General features: G+C 37.8%; 1 protein-coding gene across 5 annotated transcripts in view; it reads right to left on the bottom strand.

Annotated features, from left to right (window-relative positions):
- The window catches only part of LOC126473876 (uncharacterized), a 320,808-nt gene that overhangs the window by 209,174 nt on the left and 84,650 nt on the right, over positions 1-26,984 (bottom strand). For all 5 annotated transcript variants that reach the window (XM_050101208.1, XM_050101209.1, XM_050101211.1 and 2 more), the window contains 3 exons: positions 26,336-26,415; positions 10,277-10,383; positions 6,079-6,177 (listed from right to left, as the gene is read on the bottom strand). In XM_050101208.1, coding sequence (XP_049957165.1) covers positions 6,079-6,177; positions 10,277-10,383; positions 26,336-26,415 — 286 coding nt within the window. The remainder of the gene's footprint in view (positions 1-6,078; positions 6,178-10,276; positions 10,384-26,335; positions 26,416-26,984) is intronic.

The raw sequence follows: 26,984 nt of genomic DNA, 5'->3' as shown, positions 1-26,984 counted from the left end.
TTTGTTCATGTGAACAATACCACACACTTGCATCACATGGAATATTAAAGATTTGTGTGGCAAACTGATCAGTTGTTTCTTTTGCATCTAAAACACAAATAATAAAACCAATTCCAGCAAACAGGTAAAAGGAAATGCAGACGACCACAATGGGATTATTATCTGTGTGGTCATCACAAATAATTCTGACACTCTGGCATATCAATGGACAAAATTCAATAATTTATAATAATTACTACATTAAATTATAAAAAATAAAACTGAATGAATTCCCAAATAAATATATTCAATGTTCTGTTCTCTCTCTTTTCATGCTCTATGACATTGTACGTCATAAAATCATTACATCACAAGTCAAATGCAATGCCTAATACAGTATGCTCATCCAACCCAAAGCAACACATATACATGCACAGCTACACTGTCCTGGACAGGTCCATATTCCTAGCACAGCAGCACTCCTTCCATTATTCCACTATTTTCCAGTACTGGAGAGTGTTATAGAATCATTTTAGTGATTTATGTAGCAAGCACTGTGCTGAGAGGTGACAAAGTAGTGAGAGGTGGCACAAACCCAATGTGTTTCACTATTAATGTTTGGTTGATTGTCATGAAATCACTAGATTTAAACGAAACCAAATCCTTGTTGACAACAAAAGTTGAACACAGCCCACATAAAAGTCAAGAGAGAAAATGAATTCAAAAATAAAATTCCATTTGCCAATTTGGAGAAAAATCCTAAGATATTTATGACTTAAACACCACCACTTCAGCCATATATTTCCATGGTGTTGTTGTAAGTCTTTTAATGTTGCCTAACCATCATCTACAAGGTCAGCATCTCTGTTCTTACTCTAGCAGAGTCCAGCAAGCAACTTGCTTAGCCCATTTACAATCAAATTGTGTGGCTACATGTCCTGTCCACCTCAATTTCATTTTCGTTAGTATTATAAAATTAATCCTACTGTTCCCTGAGCCATTGGTTTGTTTCCTCTTGTCTTCTAGTAATTCACAACATGCATCTCCTTATTGCTTGATGAACAACCAGGACATTAGAATGTTTTTTTTTAATTTAATGGCCATGTCTCACTGCCGTAGGACAAAGGTAACAAACACTGATTGTAAACTTCAATTTCAAACACGTCAGAATTTTTTATGTATTTAGGAACAAAATGGGGACCAGACTAATTTCCTTCCGTTTTATGTCTTCAGCTCTCCATCTAGTTGTAGTCAAGAAGTGATCTGAATAGGAAAACTAAGCTGTTCCATGGCTCAATTGTCAACTTGTGCCATTTTCTATTAGATGTTTTGTAGGCCTACTTTCAAACTTACTGTATTAAGTTTTTTCTTTAGTTATTGACGTCTGCCTGCACTACACACTAACAGTGATTCTTTACTATCTTGTGTGTATTGTTTTGGTTACAAAAAAGTCTGCAATGCTTCAATGGATGTGGCACTACAATCCTGCAGACAACGAGAACATTTCAGTGGAAAACAGACAACTTGAAGAACGAAGAGAAGATGAAGTGGAACTACACTCCTGGAAATGGAAAAAAGAACACATTGACACCGGTGTGTCAGACCCACCATACTTGCTCCGGACACTGCGAGAGGGCTGTACAAGCAATGATCACACGCACGGCACAGCGGACACACCAGGAACCGCGGTGTTGGCCGTCGAATGGCGCTAGCTGCGCAGCATTTGTGCACCGCCGCCGTCAGTGTAAGCCAGTTTGCCGTGGCATACGGAGCTCCATCGCAGTCTTTAACACTGGTAGCATGCCGCGACAGCGTGGACGTGAACCGTATGTGCAGTTGCCGGACTTTGAGCAAGGGTGTATAGTGGGCACGCGGGAGGCCGGGTGGACGTACCGCTGAATTGCTCAACACGTGGGGCGTGAGGTCTCCACAGTACATCGATGTTGTCGCCAGTGGTCGGCGGAAGGTGCACGTGCCCGTCGACCTGGGACCGGACCGCAGCGACGCACGGATGCACGCCAAGACCGTAGGATCCTACGCAGTGCCGTAGGGGACCGCACCGCCACTTCCCAGCAAATTAGGGACACTGTTGCTCCTGGGGTATCGGCGAGGACCATTCGCAACCATCTCCATGAAGCTGGGCTACGGTCCCGCACACCGTTAGGCCGTCTTCCGCTCACGCCCCAGCATCGTGCAGCCCGCCTCCAGTGGTGTCGCGACAGGCGTGAATGGAGGGACGAATGAAGATGTGTCGTCTTCAGCGATGAGAGTCGCTTCTGCCTTGGTGCCAATGATGGTCGTATGCGTGTTTGGCGCCGTGCAGGTGAGCGCCACAATCAGGACTGCATACGACCGAGGCACACAGGGCCAACACCTGGCATCATGGTGTGGGGAGCGATCTCCCACACTGGCCGTACACCACTGGTGATCGTCGAGGGGACACTGAATAGTGCACGGTACATCCAAACCGTCATCGAACCCATCGTTCTACCATTCCTAGACCGGCAAGGGAACTTGCTGTTCCAACAGGACAATGCACGTCCGCATGTATCCCGTGCCACCCAACGTGCTCTAGAAGGTGTAAGTCAACTACCCTGGCCAGCAAGATCTCCGGATCTGTCCCCCATTGAGCATGTTTGGGACTGGATGAAGCGTCATCTCACGCGGTCTGCACGTCCAGCACGAACACTGGTCCAACTGAGGCGCCAGGTGGAAATGGCATGGCAAGCCGTTCCACAGGACTACATCCAGCATTCTACGATCGTCTCCATGGGAGAATAGCAGCCTGCATTGCTGCGAAAGGTGGATATACACTGTACTAGTGCCGACATTGTGCATGCTCTGTTGCCTGTGTCTATGTGCCTGTGGTTCTGTCAGTGTGATCATGTGATGTATCTGACCCCTGGAATGTGTCAATAAAGTTTCCCCTTCCTGGGACAATGAATTCACGGTGTTCTTATTTCAATTTCCAGGAGTGTATTACGGCAATGTGGAGACTATAAAAATAATGCATTCCAAAAATGATCATTGGTCTCGGAAAGATACTTGTGTTAATTCTGATGCAGATCATTTTTAAAAGGCATGTTCTGTATCTTTGCTAACTTACCTAAAGTGCAGTGGACGAGTGCCATATGTGAACATACGAATTTTGATTGTGAAATAATTTTTCGGCAATAATATTTAGCATACAAGGTGAGGAGAAGTGACTGCGAACAGTTCCTGATCACCAGAGGGAATCCTCGTGTCTTGTATTCAATCTTGCAAACAAGAGGGTGTGGGATAGGGTTCACTGATTTTGCTCAAATTTTGTAAGCAGAAGCACATGGATGCCCCTTTCAGGTAAAACACACTAAATATTTGTGAGTACAGTGAGACAGATTTTTGAGCATTCCATAGGAATATTCCTCTCATACTTTCACGTCCTTGGATGACATGAAGAAAGTCATTGATTCTGCTGATGCTCATCCAAAATGGAAGTTCCTGTTATTAAAAATGACATTCAACAGCTCCAAAATGTAGGAAGGGTTTCAGGATACAGTGAGCTGTTATTAGCAACTGATTAAGAGAACATTACAACAATGGGCATAACAATTTGAAGAGAGGGAAAAAAATTTAACAGTGGGAATAGTAGCTGAGAGAGAGAGAGAGAGAGAGAGAGAGAGAGAGAGAGAGAGAGAGAGACCATTTACCTCTACATAGAGAGCTAGTTTGTTATGTTCAGTGTAAAATATCATATCTTCATTATTTACTATGAAATTATCATTCATAATTTCAGTAACCTGTTCTGAAATTGAAATTGCTTGACCCATAGCTATTGCTACAGGACCCACATAAGCAGTAAGATTGTTGGTGATCAAGCCGTTTTCTTCATAAATTGAAAAAGTGTGATGAAATGTTGTAGCTTTTGTGTTTAGATCAATAACTTCACTGGTAGCAGATTCATGCCGGGTTTCCATTTTCCATTAAAATAATAATTTTTTATGAAAATCAGTGCAAACATGAGGTGAAACAGCATTCATAACTGCAGAGACCATTACAAAAATGATGGGCAGTAGATATTGTAAGGACAAACAATACGGGATTTGAAACAGCTGCCAGAGCCCACTGAAGAGAAACGAACAGGAAGGATAAAGTGGGGCTATGACGACAATAGAATGTTGCTACTGAAGGACAATTGAAATCACAAACTGTCAGAAACGTATCATTTAAAGCAATTATTCTTTAAATGTATTAATTAATTAAAATAATCATAAGTAAATTTAATGTATCAAACAAAGAAAGTCCCGGTAAGAATATCAACAATGTAGGAAAAGATAGATTGCTACTTAATGTAAAGATGAAACACTGCATTGCAGACAGGTACAATTAAAAGACACTTACACATAAGCTTTCAGACACAGTCTTCTTCAGAAAATGACAAAGGGTGTGGCTGAAAGCTTAGTGCAAGTACACAGTTAAATTTAATGCATTAATTTTAAACAATCGAAACTCCAGGTTGGAATATCAACAATATAACGAAAAGTCAGATTGCTATTTACTGTAAAGATGACACGTTAAGTTACAAACAGGCATAACTACATGACATTTACACATTAGCTTTCGACCACAGTCTTCATCAGAAAAGGAAACACACACACATTTTTCACACAAGCAAGCACACCTCATGCACACATCTTGACTGCCATGTTGGACCAGAATGCAACTGTCACGTAGAAGAGAAGCAGGAGTCTGGATGGGGGAAGGAAAGGGAAAGAGATAGCAGTGTATGCACAGGAGGAGAGATGAGCTTGTCTGGCAGGCCATGCAGGGAACTAGGCTGGTAACAGGCATCACTTTGGGAGGCTTTGGGGCAGGGAGTTGGGGGAAAACAGGGATCAAAAAAGGAGAGGAGCAGGGAAGGGGAAAGATGGGTGGGTGTGTTGGCAGAGGGTGTCAAACAAAGAGGGTGGGAGACAAGAATAGGGATGAGGTGACAGAATAGAGGTGGAAACTGTTGGATGGAGGGTGTGGGAACAGTACGTTACCATAGGGTGAGGTCAGGATAATTTCAGGTCCAGAGAATGTGTTGTCAGGATACTACCATCTGTGCTCTTCAGAAAAGCTGGTGGTGGAGGGGACGATTCAGATAGCTTGGGTTGTGAAGCAGCCATTAAAATCAAGCATGTTACATTCAGCTGCATGTTGCACCACAGGGTACACTACTTTGCTCTTGGCCACAGTTTGGCGGTGGCCATTCATCCTGGTGGACAGCTGGTTGGCAACTACACCAAAATTAAAAGTTCAGCAACAATTGCAGCAGAGTTGGTATATGACATGGCTATTGTCATAGGTACAATAAGCCTGTGACAGGACTGGAATAGGAAGTGCTGGGTGAGTAGACTGGGCATGTCTTGCACCTCCCACAGGGATGTGATTGGGATTGAGAGTGGTACAGGGATGCACTAGGATGCTGAGGAAGTTGGGTGTGCAACAGAACACTTTCAGAGAGGTTTGAAAGATTTTGCGTTGGAGATGTCCTCATTAATTATTAATTTGTACATGAACTGTTTAAACAGATTTACATTTTACAATTAATAAATTAACATTGTGAGGTCCTTTGATATAGTTTATGTTGATATCCCCCCATGCACCTGCCCCCTTACTGCTATTTGAGAGGAAAAGGCAATGTGCCATTACCAGATTTCACCATCTTCCTTCATTTTCAGAGTCGTCCATGACAATTCTAGGCATTAACACAAATGATATATCACAGTGAAGAAACAAAAAGAAACCTAGACTAATGCATCATAAAATTCCAGTTTGACTATATTATTTACAAGAGACAACTAGTTTTCTAAGAAAAATGAAGATAAAACTACAAACTCTTCTCCTCCACCCACCCCCCCTTCCACCCTCCAAGCCTTTTAATTACACATCATATTTATAAAATGTGATAGAAACATAAGTAGCCTGTTTCTTTGCTATAATAAGTCTGTGCATGTTATCTGTCTTTGCGCCTCTCTTTTCTTCATCAAATAAGTACAAGAACAGATCATGTTTTTTTTTGTTTTTTTTTTCAAGTACAAGTTAGTGGTTGCTTCACAAAGAGGCTTAACATACCTGCTTTTAAAAACATGGTCCATTGTCTTCTTAACAGTTTCCAGTCTTCAGGGAATCCACAAGCAAATCTGTTTTTAATGAAGTGTGGTAAACCTGAAACTGAAGTCAAAATAGAAATGTCAATTAATGTTTTTCAGATATTTTTGTATAAAAAAACCTGATTAATGTACTAATGGAAAAAACTGTGACAATTCCTTTCATTGGAATCAAAACTATCAGATTATTACAAATTAAAAATAGTAGAAGTTGGAATACAGCTATTCTGCACAGAAAGCTTAAAGCAAACAGAAATAAAGGCAAGTAAGAATATTACAAAAAGAGATTACCAGTTAGACTACTTTAGTTCAGAAGTAGGTACCATCAGTTTGATTAACAAATGCTAACATGAGGTCCTTGAGGCTTTGGGCAATCAGGGCAGGAATACTCATGTCAGTTGGTTGGTTGGATATCATCACAATTTCAAGGGTTACATAGTACTTTTGTGCCTGGAAAATTCTCTCATAGATTTTACTGAGAGGGGTGGGTGATGGGGGTGGGGTGGGGGTTGGGGGGGGGGGGGGGGGGGAGAGCTTCCAGAATCACTATCTGTCTTTCCTTGTTTTAAGATAGCAATGACCCCAGTTTGCTTCCAGATGTTAAGGTTTTGGCTGAAGGTAAAGCAAATTACAATGATTTCTAGCACTAATTGTTACATTTTAGTGCCAAAATATTTAATTTGTTATAACAGAATATCATCTAAGTCTTTACTTTGCTCTTGGTAAGTGCTCTGTTTGGCTCTTCTGTACTGGAGGAGTCCCAAGTATCAGTATTTCTTCTTCATCTTCTTTGTTCCTATTTATTTTGAAGTATAGTTTGGAGGATTTCATTCTGGGTGTGCTATTTGCCAGGAGAGCCTGGCTATTTGGCTGGCAGTCCTCCTGTACAGCAAGTTGTGTTGCAGTCTTAAAGATTCAGTTGTTCTTCCCATGTATAGCTCTTCCATTGCCTTTCTAATACAACTTGCGATTTTGGAAGTCAGTACTGAATTGATGAACAGTTGGCCAGTACTAGCTGCAGGCACAAAGAAGGGGTTGGCCTGTGTCCCATTTCTCGTGATAAGCCCTTGAGCTAATTGCACCTACAGCCTCTTGGAATGGACTGTCTTAGAACTTTGTTGCTGTTGTTATTTCAGTACTATATTATCTATTATGTTCTGGAGCATCTTCCAGTTTGCTTTTTGGGTGTTATACCTGCGTCAAAATCTGACATTTGCAAATAGACATGCATATTACTTTCATCTTTCCTTTACAAATTACTTGTGCTACTGTACTCACTATATCATCCATGTCTGTGTGTGTGTGTGTGTGTGTGTGTGTGTGTGTGTGTGTGTGTGTGTGTGTGTGTGTGCGCGCGCGCACACGCTCGAGTGTATACCTGTCCCTTTTTCCCCCTAAGGTAAGTCTTTCCGCTCCCGGGATCGGAATGACTCCTTACCCTCTCCCTTAAAACCCATATCCTTTCGTCTTTCCCTCTCCTTCCGTCTTTCCTGATGAAGCAACCATGGGTTGCGAAAGCTTGAAATTTGTGTGTGTGTTTATGTTTGTTATTGTCTCTATCAACATACCAACACTTTCGTTTGGTAAGTTACAGCATCTTTGTTTTTAGATATATTTTTCCCACGTGGAATGTTTCCCTCTATTATAGAAATATTTTCTTAAAAATTTTCATCTACTATTGTGCTCTCTTGGAAGTTGAATTTCCAGAAACACTGAAACATGTATTATTATTATTATTATTATTATTATTATTATTACCTCCTTTCCTTTCTCAGACGTTATGTCTGGTTAAAAATGGAAAGTGACGCGGACCTTGATCAAGCGTGACTTCCTTTTAACTGTACGGTATATGTTACATTGCATTTAGGAACTTTCGGGTAATTGAACATGTATCAATAATTACAGATTTCGAATATAATAGAGGGAAACATTCCACGTGGGAAAAATATATCTAAAAACAAAGATGATGTGACTTACCAAACGAAAGCGCTGGCAGGTCGATAGACACACAAACAAACACAAACATACACACAAAATTCAAGCTTTCGCAACCAACGGTTGCTTCGTCAGGAAAGAGGGAAGGAGAGGGAAAGACGAAAGGATGTGGGTTTTAAGAGAGAGGGTAAGGAGTCATTCCAATCCCGTGAGCGGGATTCGTCTTTCCCTCTCCTTCCCTCTTTCCTGACGAAGCAACCGTTGGTTGCAAAAGCTTGAATTTTGTGTGTATGTTTGTGTTTGTTTGTGTGTCTATTGACCTGCCAGCGCTTTAGTTTGGTAAGTCACATCATCTTTGTTTTTAGATATAATTACAGATTTCTGTAGTTGTATATATACGTTTGGATGTAGCTATATTGCGTTGATGTACTGGTGGATATTGTGTGGTATGACTCCTGTAGTTTATAGTATAATTGGTATAATGTCAACTTTATCCTGATGCCACATGTCCTTGACTTCCTCAGCCAGTTGGATGCATTTTTCAATTTTTTCTACTGTTTTCTTCTGTATATTTGTTGTATTGGGTATGGATATTTCGATTAGTTGTGTTAATTTCTTCATTTTATTGGTGAGTATGATGTCAGGTTTGTTATGTGGTGTTGTTTTATCTGTTATAATGGTTCTGTTCCAGTATAATTTGTATTCATTAATGGTTCTGTTCCAGTATAATTTGTATTCATCATTCTCCAGTATTATTATTATTATTATTATTATTATTATTATTACTAGCTGAGAAGTCAAATATCAAATACCAATTGTCACAGATAAAGTCTTAAAATCCTTTAGTAGTTCTTTATTTTCAAAAAAACTTTCACCCGCTATTATACCCCCCCTAGTTGTTGAATTTCCAAAAATGCTGAAACACATATTTTTATTTTCTGAAAGAAACCAAATACCAGTTTTCGTTGTTCTAGCTTCAAAATTCCCTTCACAGCAACATACTTTCAAGAAGCCTTTCATCCCAAATTTCACTCCCTTAGGAGTGGAATTTCAGACAATCCTTTCTTAAACGATGCCTACAGTGTAAGACCCACACCCTCTCCAAACTCAAGTTTCTGTCCTTAGCAGTTTTGCTGGGTGATGATAAATCAGTGAATCAGTCTCTGACCTTATTTCACCCCCTTATGGGCTGAATATCCAAAAATGTGAAACATGTAATTTTCATCTCCAACCAAAAAACCAAACATGAAATTTCAAAGAGTTAGCTTTAAAAATGCTTTCGCAATGAAATATTTTCATAAACTCCCCCCCCCCCCCTTATTTCACCCCCTTAGGGGCTGAATTTTCAAAAACAGTGATTTGTAGATGTTTTATTTCTAACAGAGAAACTAAATACAAATATTCATAGATTTAGCTTCAAAAAATGTTTGCGCAGTGAAATATTTCCAGAAAAGTTTCATCCCCTGTTTCATCTCATAGAGGTTGAATTTCCAAAAACAGTGAAACACATTTTTTTCCCCCAACTGAGAAGCCAAATTTAAATTTTCAAAGATTCAGCTAAAAATTCTTTCATAATAAAATATTTTCATAAAAAATCTCATGCCCTATTTCACCCCCTATGGGTTCAATTTCCAATAACACTGAAACAATTTTTTTTTTTTATTATTTGTACCCGAGAAGTCAAAATACCAATGTTCATTAAAAACACTTCAATAGTTCTTTAATAAAGACACACCTTCAAAAAAAGCTTTCACCCACTATTTCACCCCCATAGGGTTAAACTTCCAAAAATGCTGAGACACATTTCTTTATTTCTGACCGTGTCACCAAATACCAATTTTTGTAGGCCTAGCTTCAAAACTGCCCTATAGTGACATTTTAAAAAGAAAACTGTCCAGCACCTACTTCACCCCTTTAGAGCTGGAATTTCGAAAAATCCCTTCTTAAACAATGCCTGCAGTATAAGATCCACTCTTTTTCCAAACTTCAGATTTCTGTCCTTAGCGGTTTGGGTTGGGCGATGATGAGTCAGTTAGACAGGATGTTGTCTTTTATACATAAGAGATTAAGATTATATTGTATCATCTGCATTTATGAGCCATTCACATTCTAAATAGTAGAAAATGTGTCCTTTAGAACAATTCTTAACAGATTCAAATTGTATTAAGTATTTAGAAAATAAACTAATTTTTCCTAAACAGTGTAATAAAAAAAATGGCAGGACATACCACAGTCTTCATCACTGAAATTTTTCAGTTTGCATAAATAATTTCGACTGGCCACAGTATGGGAATCCATTCGTTTTATTATGGGTTCAGTCTGAACCATACCACTCCTATAAAGGTAAAGAATATAAACAATAAAATGATTGCATGGTTATTGTAACAATTACAAAACTAATTGTGTATAGACACTTCTCTGGATATCCATTACAAAACCAACATTTAATGTACCATTACATGAAAGTTATTTTTAACATTTCTCATATTTTGCAAATCACTGATCTAGTTTAGCAGCAGTATTTTATCTAAACAAACTTAATTGTATTTTCTGCTTGTTAAATGTCACAAGAGCAGTGATCTTGCATTAATGAATAGTAATTTTACCAGTCAAAAGGTACTCCACTTTTATTAGTTCAAAAAACATATTTGCAGGATCTCAAATCATATGTGGGGCCTATAAAAGTGCCAAACAGTATATATGATAGCCAAGAGATTTCTCGTGCAAACTGTTCTCTGTGCACTTATCACTGTAATTCTCTATTAACATCCGAGCTTTAGACAATAATCATCATTATCTTCATCGCAAAAGCAATTGACTGTCAAATAGGTGACAGGATAACAAACATATAACAAATGTAATGGTACCCTCAACGACCAGAGATTACATTGGTGTCAGCAATGAAATGTAACTCCCTGTATCTGTGTCCACCACAACAATTAAGATGGGATGTGCTGTTATGCAGTGTCATGTTCGCCCAAGTATTTTTCCCAGAGTCAACAAAACCATCCCTCCTCATTCTATTTGTAAATCCAGCAGAAGTTCACAAAAGTGCCCAGAAATTCACCCATATAATACATACTTATCATACACTACCTGATCGAAAGTATACAAAAACCTATTAGTTAGCATTATTATGGGGTGTAGCCTTGCCTTTATCACAGCTTGAAATCTGTTGTGAGCACTTTCATTGGTGTGTCTGAATGTCAGTGAAGAAATGCCAGGCCATTCTTCCTCCAGCGTGAAACCAGAGAAGGCAGTGATGTTGGATGCTGGGTCTGGAGCAAAGTCAATGTTTAAAGTCTCCCCAAAAGTGTTCCACTGGGTTCATTTTAGCACTCTGGGAAGGCCAGTTTCAAGAATGTTATTGTCCACAAATGGCTGCCTCACAGATGCTCAAGTGTTCAGGTACTTCTGAGCAGATAGTGATGTCTAGTTTCTATCCAACACATTTGTTATGTATCACTCAAAAGTTGCCACATACTGCAACTTAGTGCATTTGAGGAACAGAATAACACACTTCTTTTGAAGTCACAATCAGAGAAAAACTAAACTGTATTTTGACCTCATCACCCAGAATGTCATGACACCAACAGCATTTCGATTCATTATTGATGCACAAAACAAAATGTAGGGAAAAGGAGACCACGCCATTTTGTGCATAAATTCAGGCCATTTCTGTGATCTTAGTAAATTTAATTGATTAACTTTTGAAGTGTTCAGTTGTTATACCTAAATTAGAATTTTCTACAACACAAAAAAAGTCCAAGATTCTGCACCAACAGAAGTACATTCAAGAAATTCTTTAACATATTAAAACAAAGAATGTTCTGAATACTCAATAACATCAGAAACACTGAAATTATCAAAATCAAATATTATCAAATTTTAACACTTTTTAGATGCACAGGGTAGCCACATGGTCTGAGGCATCTTGTCATGGTCCGAGCGGCTGCCCCCGTTGGTGGTTTGAGTCCTCCCTTGGGCACGGGTGTGTGTGTCATCCTTAGCGTAAGTTAATTTAAGTTAGATTACATAGTGTGTAAGCTTAGGGACTGATGACCTCATCAGTTTGGTCCCATAAGACCTTTCCAAATTTTTTAACACTTGTTCTCTGAAAAGATCTGGGAAACTGAAAAACATGCTGAAAAAAGGCAAATAGCTGTAATCCAAACCCTTCATTTAAAAAAAGGTAAATAAATAAGGTGTTGATAACTACAGAGAAGTGTTAATTTCATCTATTCTATTACAAAACTGTAAATAAACCTTTGAAGACAAATAAGGGAACATTTGTCTAAACAATTCCCAGAATATCAGGGTGACTTCAGAAAGGGAAGAGTAAATCAGAATCCTACTCCAGATGTACACTATGTGATCAAAAGTATCCAGATGCATGGCTGAAAATGACGTGCAAGTTTATAGTGCCCTTCCATCGGTAATGCTGGAATTCAATACAGTGTTGGCCCATCCTTAGCCTTGATAACAGCTTCCACTCTTGCAGGTATACATTCAATCAGGTGCTGGGAGATTTCTTGGGGAATGGCAGCCCATCCTTCACAGCATGCTGCACTACTGAGGAGACGTATCGCTGTCGGTCAGTGAGGCATGGCACAAAGTTGGTGTTCCAAAGGTGTTTTATAGGATTCAGGTCAGGACTCTGTGCAGGCCAGTCCATTACAGGGATGTTATTGTCATGTAACCACTCCACCATAGGCCATGCATTATGAACAGGTGCTCGATCGTGTTGAAAGCTACAATCACTATCCCCGAATAGCTCTTCAACAGTGGGAAGCAAGAAGGTGCTTAAAAACATCAATGTAGGCCTGTGCTGTGATAGTGCCTCACAAAACAACAAGGAGTCCTAGCTCTCTCCATGAAAAATGCGACCACATCATAACACCACTGCCTCCGAATTTTACTGTTGGCACTACACATGCTGACAGATGACATTCACCAGGCATTCGCCATACCCACACACTGCCATCTGGTCGCCACATTGTGTACCATGATTCGTCACTCCACAGAACATTTTTTCACTGTTCAATCATCCAAGGTTTACGCTCCTTTACACCAAGCAAGATGTTGTTTGGCAGTTACTGGCATGATGTGTGGCTTACGAGCAGCCGCTAGACCACGAAATCGAACTTTTCTCACTTCCCGCTGTTATAGTACTTGCAGTGGATCCTGAGGCAGTTTGGAATTCCTGTGTGATGGTCTGGATAGATGTCTACTTATTACACATTACGGCCCTCTTCAACTGTCGGCGGTCTCTGTCAGTCAACAGACGAGGTCAGCCAGTACAATTTTGTGCTGTACGTGTCCCTTCACGTTTCCACTTCACTATCGCATTGGAAAAAGTGGACCTAGGTGTGCTTAGGAGTGTGGAAACCTCATGTACAGATGTATGACACAAGTAACACCCAAATCACCTGACCATGTTTGAAGTCCACGAGTTCCACGAAGCGCCCCATTCTGCTCTCTCACAAGGACTAATGACTACTGAGGTATCTGATATGGAGTACCTGGCAGTAGGTGGTAGCACAATGCACCTAACATGAAAAACATGTTTTTGGGGGTGTCCAGATACTTTTGATCGCATAGTGTAAAATCAATAATTTCTCACAGCATTTTATGCAGAAAACTATACACTTTTATTTGCCGACTTACAAAACATCTGACCCTGTAGACAGAGTAACACAGGATAAAAAAATCAGAGAATTTGAAGCGACAGCAAAATCAGTAAACACCATCTGTGAAACCCAAACTAATAATCAGTCATTTTCAAAATTAAGGACTTCTCCTGGTTTTTCAAGTCAAATTTTTCCCAAGGTTACTTTTTCACTAAATTTGGCACTAGAGCATACTTTTTTTTATAGAAGTAGATATTGACAATTCTTAGAATATCTATAATTAATTATTTTTTAGAAGTATAAATTGGAGAGGAATTGGTGACAGGCCTCATCAAACCAATCAGAAGACTGAGGACCACAAAAATTAACAGATATGAAATAAAACATTTTTAAAATATTAAATATTGTATTTTGATTTAAAGACAACAGAAAATATCAAATAAAAATTACAAATTCTGTCTTTACAAATGTAGATACCTACATTATTATTTACTAATTAAAGGAACAAACTCTAAAAATATGTCATAATAAAATAAATATAACACTTTATTAAATTTTCTATATGTGCCAAAATCTCTGATGCTTCGCTCAACATAACTGCTCCTTTTGTTTCTAATTCTTTGATTTCAATTTGCTTTCATCTGTACAGTAATCATTCCTTCTTTTCTCATTCACATTCCTTGTAATTTTTTATGTCTTCTTTACACAAAGAATGTGCATGCAAAAACTGAGTAAAAGACTTTTGTCGATGTCACCATTTCCATAATAGTTTTCTTTATGAACTAAGAAGCAATGCTATACCTTCCCCTTTCAGGTGGTCTTTTATGTGCATTAGCAACATACTTCATCAAATGTGGAATATGTTCTTTATGTGCTCTCTTCATAACTTCAACATTTCCAACCCATCTTACAGAACAAAATTTGATAGGAAACTTCAAAAACCTTATAATATTTGAGAAGATTGTCCTCCTTGAAGGAAAATACTTCATTAAGTATGGAATAACCCTAAGAAATTCAAGAACATTCCAACCACCTTTATTACGAGGAGTTTTCAAAGCTTCATTCACTACATGAGGTGAGCAAGTGCCACAATGAACATTTGTGTTTGATTATCTTCTTCACTGAACAGAAATACTTGCAAATCATGCAACATATTCAAGTTCACATCTGGCCCATCCATATAAATTTGAATTATATTCTTAAGTGACAAATTCAGACCATTCATATCCTCCAGGAAACCTGACTGTAAATCAGAAAATGTGGCGAAATTCAAAAACACAGATGTTAAATATCTTGTAGATATAAACTGATATTGTTCATCCCTGAAACAAACCACCAAATTTGTGTGTGCCTTTTGCACAACTTCGCTTAAATTCTCCTCATTTAACTCACAAAAGTATCAAACTTCCCTGACTTTGTTAGGTAGGAAATTCTGGAAATGAGGACCAACTCCACAAGTAATTATATGTGACAACCAACCCTGTTGTCAGAAAACATAATTTGGAATATGTCTGTCGTGTTTCCAGAACTTCTCACTGAAGAATGAGACATGACTATTCATATACCATATAATCTCAGATTTTACTATCTCGTCAATAACTAAAAAATGTTTCAATGAGTTTGTTTTGAAACACTAACTTAAGCTCTAGATACTGTAGAAGGAGCAAGTGATTGTAATTTCCCACTCCCATTCAAATTCCATTCAGAAGAAACTTGTGACTGTGTTGGCACTGTTTCTACTATAGCACAAGACAACTTGTTTTGTTGCCTTCAAACTAATGAATCAACCAATGATTAATGTCTCTTTCCTCTTGCATGTGTTTTTACATATGAAATGCCACTGGCACTAACATCAAAGTCACATTTGCACAACACGGCCGATAGATGCCAAGTTATAGTCTGCAAGTAGTACTAATATGGCATGGGAAACATTTTAGCTAGCGAGAAAACAATTTTACACTGATTGTCCTAAACATCTTCAAAATGAGATTGAAATTACAATAGTTTTATATTAGTAATTAAAAACCTTTATGGAAATGTCTTCCCATAAAAGATGCAGAATAAAGTGATTTAAACAGAACTGGGAATGGACAGAATTAAAGAAACAGCTGATAATCCTCCAGCACCACATGAGATCATAACACTGTCATATGTGTATAAATCAATTCATGATGTAGTGTACATGGTACGGATGGAACTGGTGACATGTAAGAATATGATGTACACTGGTTTTAGGAATGCCAATCTCATGTTCAAGCTGTCGTGTGCTCACATCTGGATTCATAGCAACAGAAGCGAGATCAGTAACTTTGGCAGCTTCGTCTGTGCAAGTGCTATTACGATTTCATTGTCGTGAGTTGAAACTTCCCATTTCCTGAAGCGTCGCAACAAGATGAGAAAAAATCCATCAGGAAGGTGGGTTCTTGTCAGGATATCAGTCTCTGTACAGTTCCGCAGAAAAGAAATGTTATGTTGATGGAGTTTGTAGGAAGGACAGCCTTTACTGTATGCCTACTCTACACAACAGTATTAAAAAGACTGAACTACTGTACTAAATGTACCCGTACATAAGAAAACAGTATTGCAATTACTGTTCTGCTAACTTCGATTACCCATAGATGAGTAGCATTTCTAGCTTTTCTTCATTGGTGTACATTCTACTCACACAACTCTTCAACTGATGATGGTTGACAGAATGACGGGTATGCATTCTACTTATGTTTACATTTGTTCTCTCTCAATGTCAGCACATGGCTGTGTTCCATTACCCCAAGAACCTGCACTAAGTGCTGGGAGCGCCAACAACAATGTAGTGTTATGTAATTAATAATGATGTCTTTCAGTGAATGGTACACTGCGATACATTTTTAAATACATCTTTAGGAGCGGAAATGAATTACCGAATAAAAAATACAAGGTGCCATTTAAAAAATTCATACCACTGTTCATATCTTTGTAAAAAACAAAGCTACAATGAAGGTAATCATGCTGATTGATGCCCCTCTAACGGCTAAAGAACATTTGCTTGAAACATTTTGTAATTTGCACCTGGAGAAACTGTTATTTAGGGTGGTCAAGATAAATGGGACACCCTGTATACAATGCAAATAACATTCTGTGGTATAGCCACCCATGCTGCAGTCATCTGGTTCCAAAATTCATATGTAGTGGTTAGCACTGGGTCACAGCAGTGCACCCGTCATTTCACCATATCCCGCATATTTTCGATTGGTGACAAAGTCTGGAGATCTGGTGGGCCACAGCAAAAGCCTGACATCCTGCGACACCAAGAAGGTACAAGTTTGTGCAGCAATATGTGTTTGTGCCTTATATTGCTGAAAAATGAAATCTGGGATGTTGTTCAGAAAGGGCAAAGTTATGAGTCGCAGCAAGTCATTAACATAGGTCACACAGATCACAGTGCCATGGGCTAGCAGCAACTGTGATTTGTAGTTGTACCCAATAGCACCCCACATCATACTTTTCCACTGTTTGATGTTCGTCTTGAGTACGCACTGTACGTCTTGTGTGAATGCAGTCACAATGATGCTGCTCCCCGATTGCAGTGAAACAAAATGCAGTCATCATTTTCAAACAAACAGAACCTGGATTCATCCTAGAACACTGTCTGATGCCAGTCCTGTCCCCAGTGATGTTGTTCCATACACCACTGAGGTCTAACATGTTTCTGCACATTTGTCAAAGGTAGGTCGAGAAATGGACAACACGCATGTAACCCATACCGTAATATACAGTGACTGACTGTCTGCCCTGATAGTGTACAATGTGTCACACTGTTCCACTGTTGGGCCAGAGCCGAGGAGGAAGCAGTTCTGTCCTGCAATCTCAACTGCTGCACACACCCATGGCACTCCCGAAACACTTGGTTCCACACGAGCATCAATTTCCTGGATGGATGCATCACATTCTCTCATGCCAATAATGCACCCTCTTTGAAACTCACTGATTGGATGGTAAGGTTCCTGCATACGTCTGTGCTGCATCCTGCACTTGTGCTCAAGTCACACTGATCCATTACTGTCAGTGCACAGCAACAACAAAAGCCACATGCACATTTTACCGGTAGGTGGTGGTGGTGTGCCGTGATATTGATGTTGACCTCCAACCTCTGGGCCAACATGATACAAATGCTAATCATGTCTGCAGAACATACTAATATACATGTCCTGTGAATAAGAATGTCGTATCTCTAGTTGTTCAAGGTGTTCTGTTTTTTTCTGAACATGAGTATACATTACCACCAGTTTCAATTACTGAAAATGTTTATACATATTCAAGTTACTTCCTAATTACACTCTAAGAAATACTGCAACCAGCCTCAAATATTTTTAAATGATTTTATTCTACCATTACTAGTCACAGACTAAGCCTATCATCAGATGGTAACACTGACTTCTTTGCAAGTTTTGCATTTGTGTCCTGAAATATGACAAGGTTTTTGTGATTGCATTCTTTAGAAAAGGTTTTACATTTGTTTCCTAAAATATATCAAAGTTTTTACGATTACATAGTTTTACGCTTATATATGCTCCATACATAGTACTTACTTCATGAAAAGCCCTCGTTTACATATTATAAGACAGTGGTTTGATTTTCTTTTACAATCCACATTGATCAATGAACTGATCTAAATACAAGATGGTAAATACATTTGTTTACATTGACAGCTGATACGATGTGCCAAAAACTGTGATACGTGAACAGATATGGCACACTTCTGGAGCTACTGCAAAGATACTTCTTAATAGTACAGATAATTACATACAGTTATACATTTAATTATTTAGGTTTAACAGATACTGGTAATGACCAACAAAGAATTTTCTTTCTGTCAATTAATTAATATTGCTATCATTTCAAATTATAGAAGCAGTATGAAATTTTGGAGGTATACCAGATTTTTTTCCTTTTAATTCTAGCTGATCATTCAGTACACAGTCAGGTTTCTTGCCAACACAGCTGTATATTTCTAATTGAAAATGGTTCAAATGCCTCTAAGCACTATGGGACTTAACATCTGAGGCCATCAATCCCCTAGAACTTAGAACTACTTAAACCTAACTAACCTAAGGACATCACACACATTCATGCCCAAGGGCAGGATTCAAACCGTAGCGATCGCACGGTTCCAGATTGAAGCGCCTAGAACCGCTAGGCCACACCGGCCAGCCATTTCTAATTCCTCTAATAAAATGATCTGTACTCCTTTTTTGGCTAAAGGAAATGTCATTAAGTTGTCTTTGATGCTTATCTCTGTGTTTCCATGTTGGATAATGTGAGTAGCAAAAGTTGACTTATTTAGGTTGTTGAGCCTTAGAGCATCCATGTGTTCATGATGTTGTACATTAAAACTCTTACTAGTTTGGCTAATGGTAAAGTTGGGGCACACAGAACAATTTGGTTTATAAATGCCAGACCTGTGGTATACTACAGTTTTTGAATTTAAGTTGTGAACAATTTTGTCTTTCATTTTATTGTTTGCAGAAAAACTAATTTTGATATTTTATTGCATGGAATAAGTTTGCAATCTGATATGATGCTTTACCAATGAATGGTAAGCAGACATATTTCACAGAGTTTTGAGGAGATATTTGAGCTAAATTACTGTTTGATTTGGACCTACAGCTATATTTGTCACTGTATTTGCTTTAATTCTGGTGTGATGTTTAGTGATGGTACCAGAAATGTAACCATCATTGTCGGTGATTGGTTTGATTGTTTTTAGCTCTTGTAGTTTATCTTCAGTGTCAAGGGATTTTTTCCATCTGTTGAACATCATCCTATAATACATAACTATGTGTTGCTCGGGGTGACATGATTACCTGCTGTTGTGGTATCCGCTGTAGTGGGTTTTCTTTACATTTTAAACTTATATTTACCGTTGTATTTACTAATTTTTTTATCCAAGAAATTTATGACATTATCAGTTCCACGCTCAACAGTAAATTTTATGTTTTGGTGGGATTTGTTAACCTCTTTTGAAAACTGATTAATTTCTTCTACAGTTCCATCAAGTGTTTATTACATGGCTTTTTTCTTTACTGTCATATTGGCATTAAAAAGGATGTTTCTAAATGATTTATGCAAATGTTGGCTAGACACCTGCCTATTGCAATGTCATCTTCCTGTTCATATAAATTGTTATTAAAGCTGAACTAGTTACGTGAAAGCATTAAGATTATAAGTTTAACTATCTCATAAATTTCAGGTATACTGATCTTTTTATATTTAAGCATGTTATTTTTAATTACTGAGATCATTTCTTTTACCGGTATATTTGTAAACAAGTTAACTATATCAAAGAATGTGAATGTGGCTATGTGTGGTATGGGGATGACTTTGATGTTTCCTGAAATCTCATAGCTATCGTTTTCATAAAAATTATCTTCAAATGTAAAGGCCTTGGTGAGGATCTCTTTAAGTTTTCTTACTTATTTTGTAGTAAGGACTCTTTACAAGTTCACAATCAGACATACAGGACAACATTCTTTGTGAATCTATGATTGTGATCGAAGTTCTGAGGCTGGAGGGTACGTTAGTGTGCATTCAGATTTTTCAGTTTAGATTAGGAGGAAGTTGCAATCTCTGAGGAATTTTTTATGCTTAGCCTGTAATTTTAAGTTTGGATCGGTATTAATTTCTTTTATGTTATTTTTCTGAAAAAATCTAGTGTTTATTAATGTAATCGTCTTCACACATTATCACTACAAGTGCTTCGTTCTCCTGGAGTTTTTTTATTTATTTTTCTGAGATCAGTTGAGTCTTGTGAAAATTTGCATTGTGTCTTGTTTTTGACTGTGTGTTTCTGGTTTAGCTTGTTTATTTTATTACCTACTACATTTTTACTGCAATTATTTAATTTAGTTATGTTACACACAATTCTGGTTTTAACAATTACTTCTTTAATGTTAATTTTTATTTGTTTTAGATGTAATGTTATGTTTTGGGCTCTTGTTTAGCAGGTTTTGTGCAGAATGAGTGAAACTAATAGTTGCGAAGTTGATAACTCTATCAAAGAAACAATCTTCATCAGATGATAGGGTTATTGTATGACTTCTTGCTTAAAATTACGGTTTTTAATTTTCTCTTTTGTCTTTGTGGTATGGTATGATATGATGTTTTGTTCTAATGAAAACACCAGTTTCGTCTACAATGCATATGAAATACATAGGAAACAGCAAGTTATTCCGTTCTAAATGAAGAAGCACTTTCTGTTTGTACTGAGCTCTCATTTCACTACATAACCAACACAGTTCACATTTTACGTTTGCTAGATGTACAGTTTTACTGATGTTCTTGACGTTCATTTTGATATACTTGGGAATCGCTCTTTCAACTAGACACTTTTTGTTAAATGCTACAGCAAGTATTACTTTCATTAGCTGAAGCTTGCACTTTTCAGAAATCATGCACAGTTCTCTTTACCTGACAGTGTAATAACAACATTATTTTATCAACCTTGGTGAGAGAACACTACAGCTGTTTTCATAAGTTACACTGTGGGAGCAGCATTGACTTTTTTGGAAGTTTTACATTTGTGTCCTTAAGTTTCTGTGATTGCATAGTTTATGAAAGGATTTGGATATGCATCCTAAAAGATAGCAAAGTTTTGTGATTTCAAAGTTATATACTTATATATGCTCTACAAATTGTACTTTACATATTACAAGATGAAGGTTTGATTGATCTTTTACAATCCACGTTGATCAATGTTGATGTAAACAAATGTATCTGCCTTCTTGCATTTAGTTCATTGATCAACATGGAATGTAAAAGAAAATCAAACCTCTGTCTTATATTATGTACAGGAGGGCTTTTCATGAAGTAAATACAATGTATAGAGCATATATATATGTGTAAATTTATGCAATCATAAAAAACTTTGAAATATTTTAGGACACAAAAAAAACACCTTGTGGCTGATTGCAGTATTTCTCCTAAAGTGTAATTTATGAAAACAGATGTGGCGTTCTCTAACCAAACTGGATAAAATATTTCCTAACTGAAATTCTTCCAGTAATGTATTAGTGGCACAGGATTTTCCCACATATTGTTTTCCTTTCTTTTTTGGTCTTTGCTAATTCATTGCATAATCATTTGAATTCCATGTTTTGATGAGTAGCCTCATCCCCCAGAAAGTTTGATACTACCCAAGTTCTTTGCCTTTTCTCGAAATTTTTGTTGTACTAATTCTTGTACTTTTTCCTCCAAACTGGTAAGTGTGTCTTGTGAACAAAGTGGTTCACCATTTTCACGTCTCTGTTCTAATAATTTGATATGGCCTTATGCCTCAGAGATTTGATCCTTTACATATCTGCATGCCTTCTCAGTAAAATCATGTAACTGATCTACATTAATGTGTAACTCTTTAATATGATTGTGTATTTCACACTTCACCAAGTCACACTGCCATAAAATTTCAGTGTGTATCTCCTCTTTTAATGCTGACAGTTTTTTGTCTAATTTATTACCTAGCCTTATCTCAATGTCTGATTTCAGAACCTCACAAGTTTCCCAAATCTCTTTCTTTAGCTCCTCTTCTAATTTCTCATTATTATTTTCTGGCTTAGTTGTACATTCTTGTTTTTGAAGCATTTCACTATTAAGGTTATCACCTTAAGCCGTAAAACCTTTCTCTGTTATATTATTACAACTTTGCAAGAAAAATTTCTCTATTCATTCCTTGTCCCTCATGGGCTATTTTTCTAGTCATGCAAGTACAATGGGTCTGTAAAGTCATGGCGCAGTTATGAACGCTTGTTGTGGCTAACAGAAACGAAAGGCTGAAACTTGCACTACATTGGACAGTATGGCTAAGAGTTTCAGTAGTATGATGTTTAAGTAATATGATATTCAATGGTGTGTGTGTGTGTGTGTGTGTGTGTGTGTGTGTGTGTGTGTGTGTGTAAGTCATGACGCAACCCAACAAACCATGCACCATCAGCAGATCAGGCCATGTCAGTCAAGATGTTGATGATACAGAGAAAAGTTTAGTGTACTTCGTGGCTTGCTTATAAAAACACATTAATCGGTGGAAGACCCAGTTAAAGGACGCTGGCAGTTTGCTGACAAACCCTGTTCTGGTAGGCATTCACTATGCACCGAGTCTGTAGAAGCTGTACAGGATAGCTACCTAATGAGACCCAAAAAAAAAAATCGGGTGTGTGTAACCTTGATAATTAGGCCTAAAAAAAAAGTTAAGTTCATAAGGTCTGAAAAAAGGTCTTCTTTTTAGGGTTACAAATTGTAGTTGTTGCACAATATCAAACTGAATGACAGACCTAAACGATTCATGTTTGTTACAGATATGCTTGAAGAGATCGATTATGATGAATGATTTATGAAGAAGATTGTGTATAGCAATGGGGCCACATTCCATGTCTGTCATATTCATCACTGTAACATCAGAATATGGGCTTCTGAAAATCCTTGTGCCATCACTGAACATGAGCATCCACCCCTAAAATCAACACATGGTGTGCCCAGGTGCATAAGTTTTAGACCAATTTTTCTACATGGCGCAAGCTATGACGTCAACAACTACCTTGACATGTTGCAGTTGAATGCAGTGGCAATGCCACAATTTCCAGAAGGTGTTATCTTTGAACATGATGGTGCTCCTACACACTACATCAACAATGTTTGCAAGTTTTTGGATACAGAATTTCCTCCACGATGAATGGGAAGGGGTGGTTTTAACTCATGGCCACCATGATCCGGACTTTTACTTTTGGGGTTATGTGAAGCAACGTGTGCACAGTGAATGTACCATCAACATTAATCACAGAATCACTGATGCTATTCACTCTGTTACACCAAATGAACTGTATTAAGCACAGCTCACCCTAAGATGAGAACTGTGCGCTGGTGATGAACTGCCTGCTGGTGTGCTGCAGATGCATCACATCAATCAGCTATCGCAGGCTGCTGTTGTAGTGTGGCTGGCGACCACAAACTGCGTGGTGCCATAGGCTGCTTGCTGAGTCGCGAGGCAGGCGCAATGCTCATAGACTGCTATCCTGTCACTACTCTTCTTCACAGAACTCACCCAGACATCTTCCTTATTGTAAGACCAACTGTGTGCGGATTGGAGATCTTTTTCTTCTGTCACACAGATACAGTCCTTAGTGCTGAAGTTTTGTTACTATAATCAACTGTGCTATTCTGTTTAATCTTTATTAGCACTCTTCTTTTTCTTCCCAAATTCTTGGCAATTTGTTTCTCTCTATTACTTTAACAATTCTTCTCATTTCATTCTACTACATGTGTACAGCTAGACATTTTATTATTGGTGTCAGTTGCCCTTGGCAACTGTACTTCTCCTCGAATATAAATGTAAAATCTTTTTTAAATTGCAGTTCTTTTTTGACCTTCCACTCTTCTTCTACCATATTTCCTTTGTCTTGGCCTATATGGTCAAAATATGCACTGTTTTCACTTGGTTTGGGTCAGCTTGTCCACAGACTGGATGTGTTTGTATCACGTCTGCACACAGGGGCTATCAAAGTTTCTTTACTCCTTGAATTCCATGCATGCTCGCCCAACACAACTTCATTGACTATAAAGTCACCTATATTATTTATTACACGATCCACAGGTGGTCCTGCTATTCAGTTCCAGACTCCCTTCTTTTTTGTGCCTTGATGGGGTCCTCTACTCTGACGATTAAAAAAAAAAATACTGAAAGGAGCTCAATCCTGATCTAGCACCTCAAACACCTCTTTCCGCTTAAAACTTATATTCTCTCATCAATTAACAATACAGCTTGGTCATATTACATCGTCCAGCCTTGCAGAACTCAATTCAAACATTTGCATCCACCTCAAGTACTTGTTCCATACCAAGATCAACAACAAGAAGAACAAAAACAACTGAAGAATATATCACATTTTTACATTTTAATTCAAGTATTATGTCTTCTCCATGAATATTTTTCATGACACTTCCCACTCGTGGCTGCACAGAACAACATATGCCCACTACAGCAGGTGGAGAAATGTGCTGACTATCCACTTCCACTAGGCAGGCAGCTCTGCATAAACAGAAAGTCTAGCGGCAGTCTACTGCTCTCAACCACGCTTCCTCAATTTAAAACCTGTCTCTTTCTTCACATGCGTATTTTCATCTCTCGCAGAGCCTAAGAGGTGTACATTGCCATTTTCAATTCTAAATGATATGTAACACCAACAGTAACACTATCTCCATTTGCCTACATGTTCTTTTTTATTATTGCAACTGGGAAATCAGTACATGTCAGGCATGTCTGGCAAACATATCACTAACAAAATGATACATTCAGATCTGTAAAGTTACACCAGACAACTCGTCATGCCTAACATACACTAACATTTTTCCCAGTTGCCTTTGGTAAAGGCTCAAAAGCCTAAATTTGGGAAGTAATAAAAAACACGCAGTCAGATGGTGGCAGTGTTATCATTTTAGAACTTTATTATGACTTTGGTACAAGAGCTGGAAACTGAACAACAATAAGCTGTTTGAGTGTTCCAAGAAGAACCAAAAGTAACAGAAGCGATTTGTTTGCAAAGAACATTCACTTTCAAGAAAACAGTCACTTATTCTTTTGGTTACAGTGTACGTATCGTAACCTTTGCATTCTATGATCAACAAATAATTAATGCTGGATACCAACAATGCAGAAAAAAACAAATAGCTACTTACCTTAAAAAAGACACATTAAGTTGCATATTATTGTGCCTGTCTGCAACTTAACGTGTCTCCTTTACAGTGATTAGCAATGTATTTGTTCCTAAATTGTTGATATTCCTACCTGGAATTTCCATTCTTTAATTAGTTCCGAATGGAGTACAAGAACTTATATGACATAAGTCATCAAAGAAATCAGGAAATACCACAGTACAATAGCCAGGAATATTTTAATAATTGTGGCATTTCAGCCGTGAAAGTTTACAACTGATAATTAGCTTGTTTACACCACCAAAAGTCATTAATATCCAATACACAAGACCAAAGGGAATTAAAAATATCATCAAGTTGCTAAAGCAGCAATATTTTTCTATGACAGTGTTTCTAGCAGGTTAGTAAAAATCTTGTGAAAGCTAGATAGAACTAACCTTGAGCTATATTCATATCAGTCCTTCACTCAAGGAACATTTCTGGACAAATTTCAATAAGAATTAGGAACGTCATACATAAAAATAGGGATAACCAAGGCTTTATTCTCTTTCCAATAAAACAATAAATAAAAAATGATGTGGGTGATTTATTCATTTCTCTCTCAAAATTTGATAACTGGTTTTCAGTTTCACATGTGGCAACCAACATATACTCTTACAAATGAAAACCTAGCAGAGCTAAAAACAACCAAAATGATCCTGCTGGTATATTTTGTGACTTTATTGAAACCTTTTATGTAACTAAACTGTTCAGTTTTGTAAAACAAATCTGCAAATTTCCTTCACAATGAACAGTCAACTGCATGTCCTAAAATAAGTTTTTGGCTTCAAAGGACATGACGACAAGTTATACACCAATTAATCACAAAAAGGAGAAATATGAAATCATTTACATAGCAATATAATCTACATTTTGAATGTGACAAAAGACAGTCATTGTAAACAACATGTCAGAAACAAGTGAAATTTCAAACATACGTACTTGTTCTCCACAAATCCCTGAATGCAGAGATCGAGTTCATCTGTTAAAACACACCACCATCTTTCAAAGAACACCACTTTCTGGAAATAGAGGAAAGATAGTCTTAATTACTTCATAAAATATATCTTTGAGCTAAGATTTATTTATACAGTGATCATTTTTTACTCATGCAATTAGTTGCATATCCAAGCACTCTTTTCTTTGCTGCACTAAAAGGGGGGCAACAGCAACATACCTAGTGATGAGCGTGGGGAGGGAGTGGGGTGCTAAATGTTATGTCACCCCTCCCCCCCCCCCCCCCCTGCCCCCAAAGACATACACACTTTTTCACTAGAATGCAATATTTTATATAATTCTTCTACAATAACTTGCTGAATTCACAGGTGTAAATGAATCTTCTTACCAGAATACAACAAATTAAAAAAAAGTGTTATGTAGTCTTCCTCTTCTTCTTCTTCTTAAAATATTCAAACAAAAAATGTTCTAAGTACTAAGACATTCCTTTGATTTTATCTCGTACTCACAGGGTTGGCTACATAAACATGACATTTACAAAACTCTTTTTTAACTATCACATCCCTTGGATCTTGACTGTAACCTGAGAGCTAAATAAGAAACAACAGGTTTTCTTCCAAGTTCCAACCTGTCA

This window comes from Schistocerca serialis, chromosome 4 (assembly GCF_023864345.2).
Source record: "Schistocerca serialis cubense isolate TAMUIC-IGC-003099 chromosome 4, iqSchSeri2.2, whole genome shotgun sequence".
Classification (NCBI taxonomy): Eukaryota; Metazoa; Arthropoda; class Insecta; order Orthoptera; family Acrididae; genus Schistocerca; species Schistocerca serialis.
Note: the sequence above shows the minus strand (reverse complement) of the source record. Positions and strands in the feature narration are given on the sequence as shown.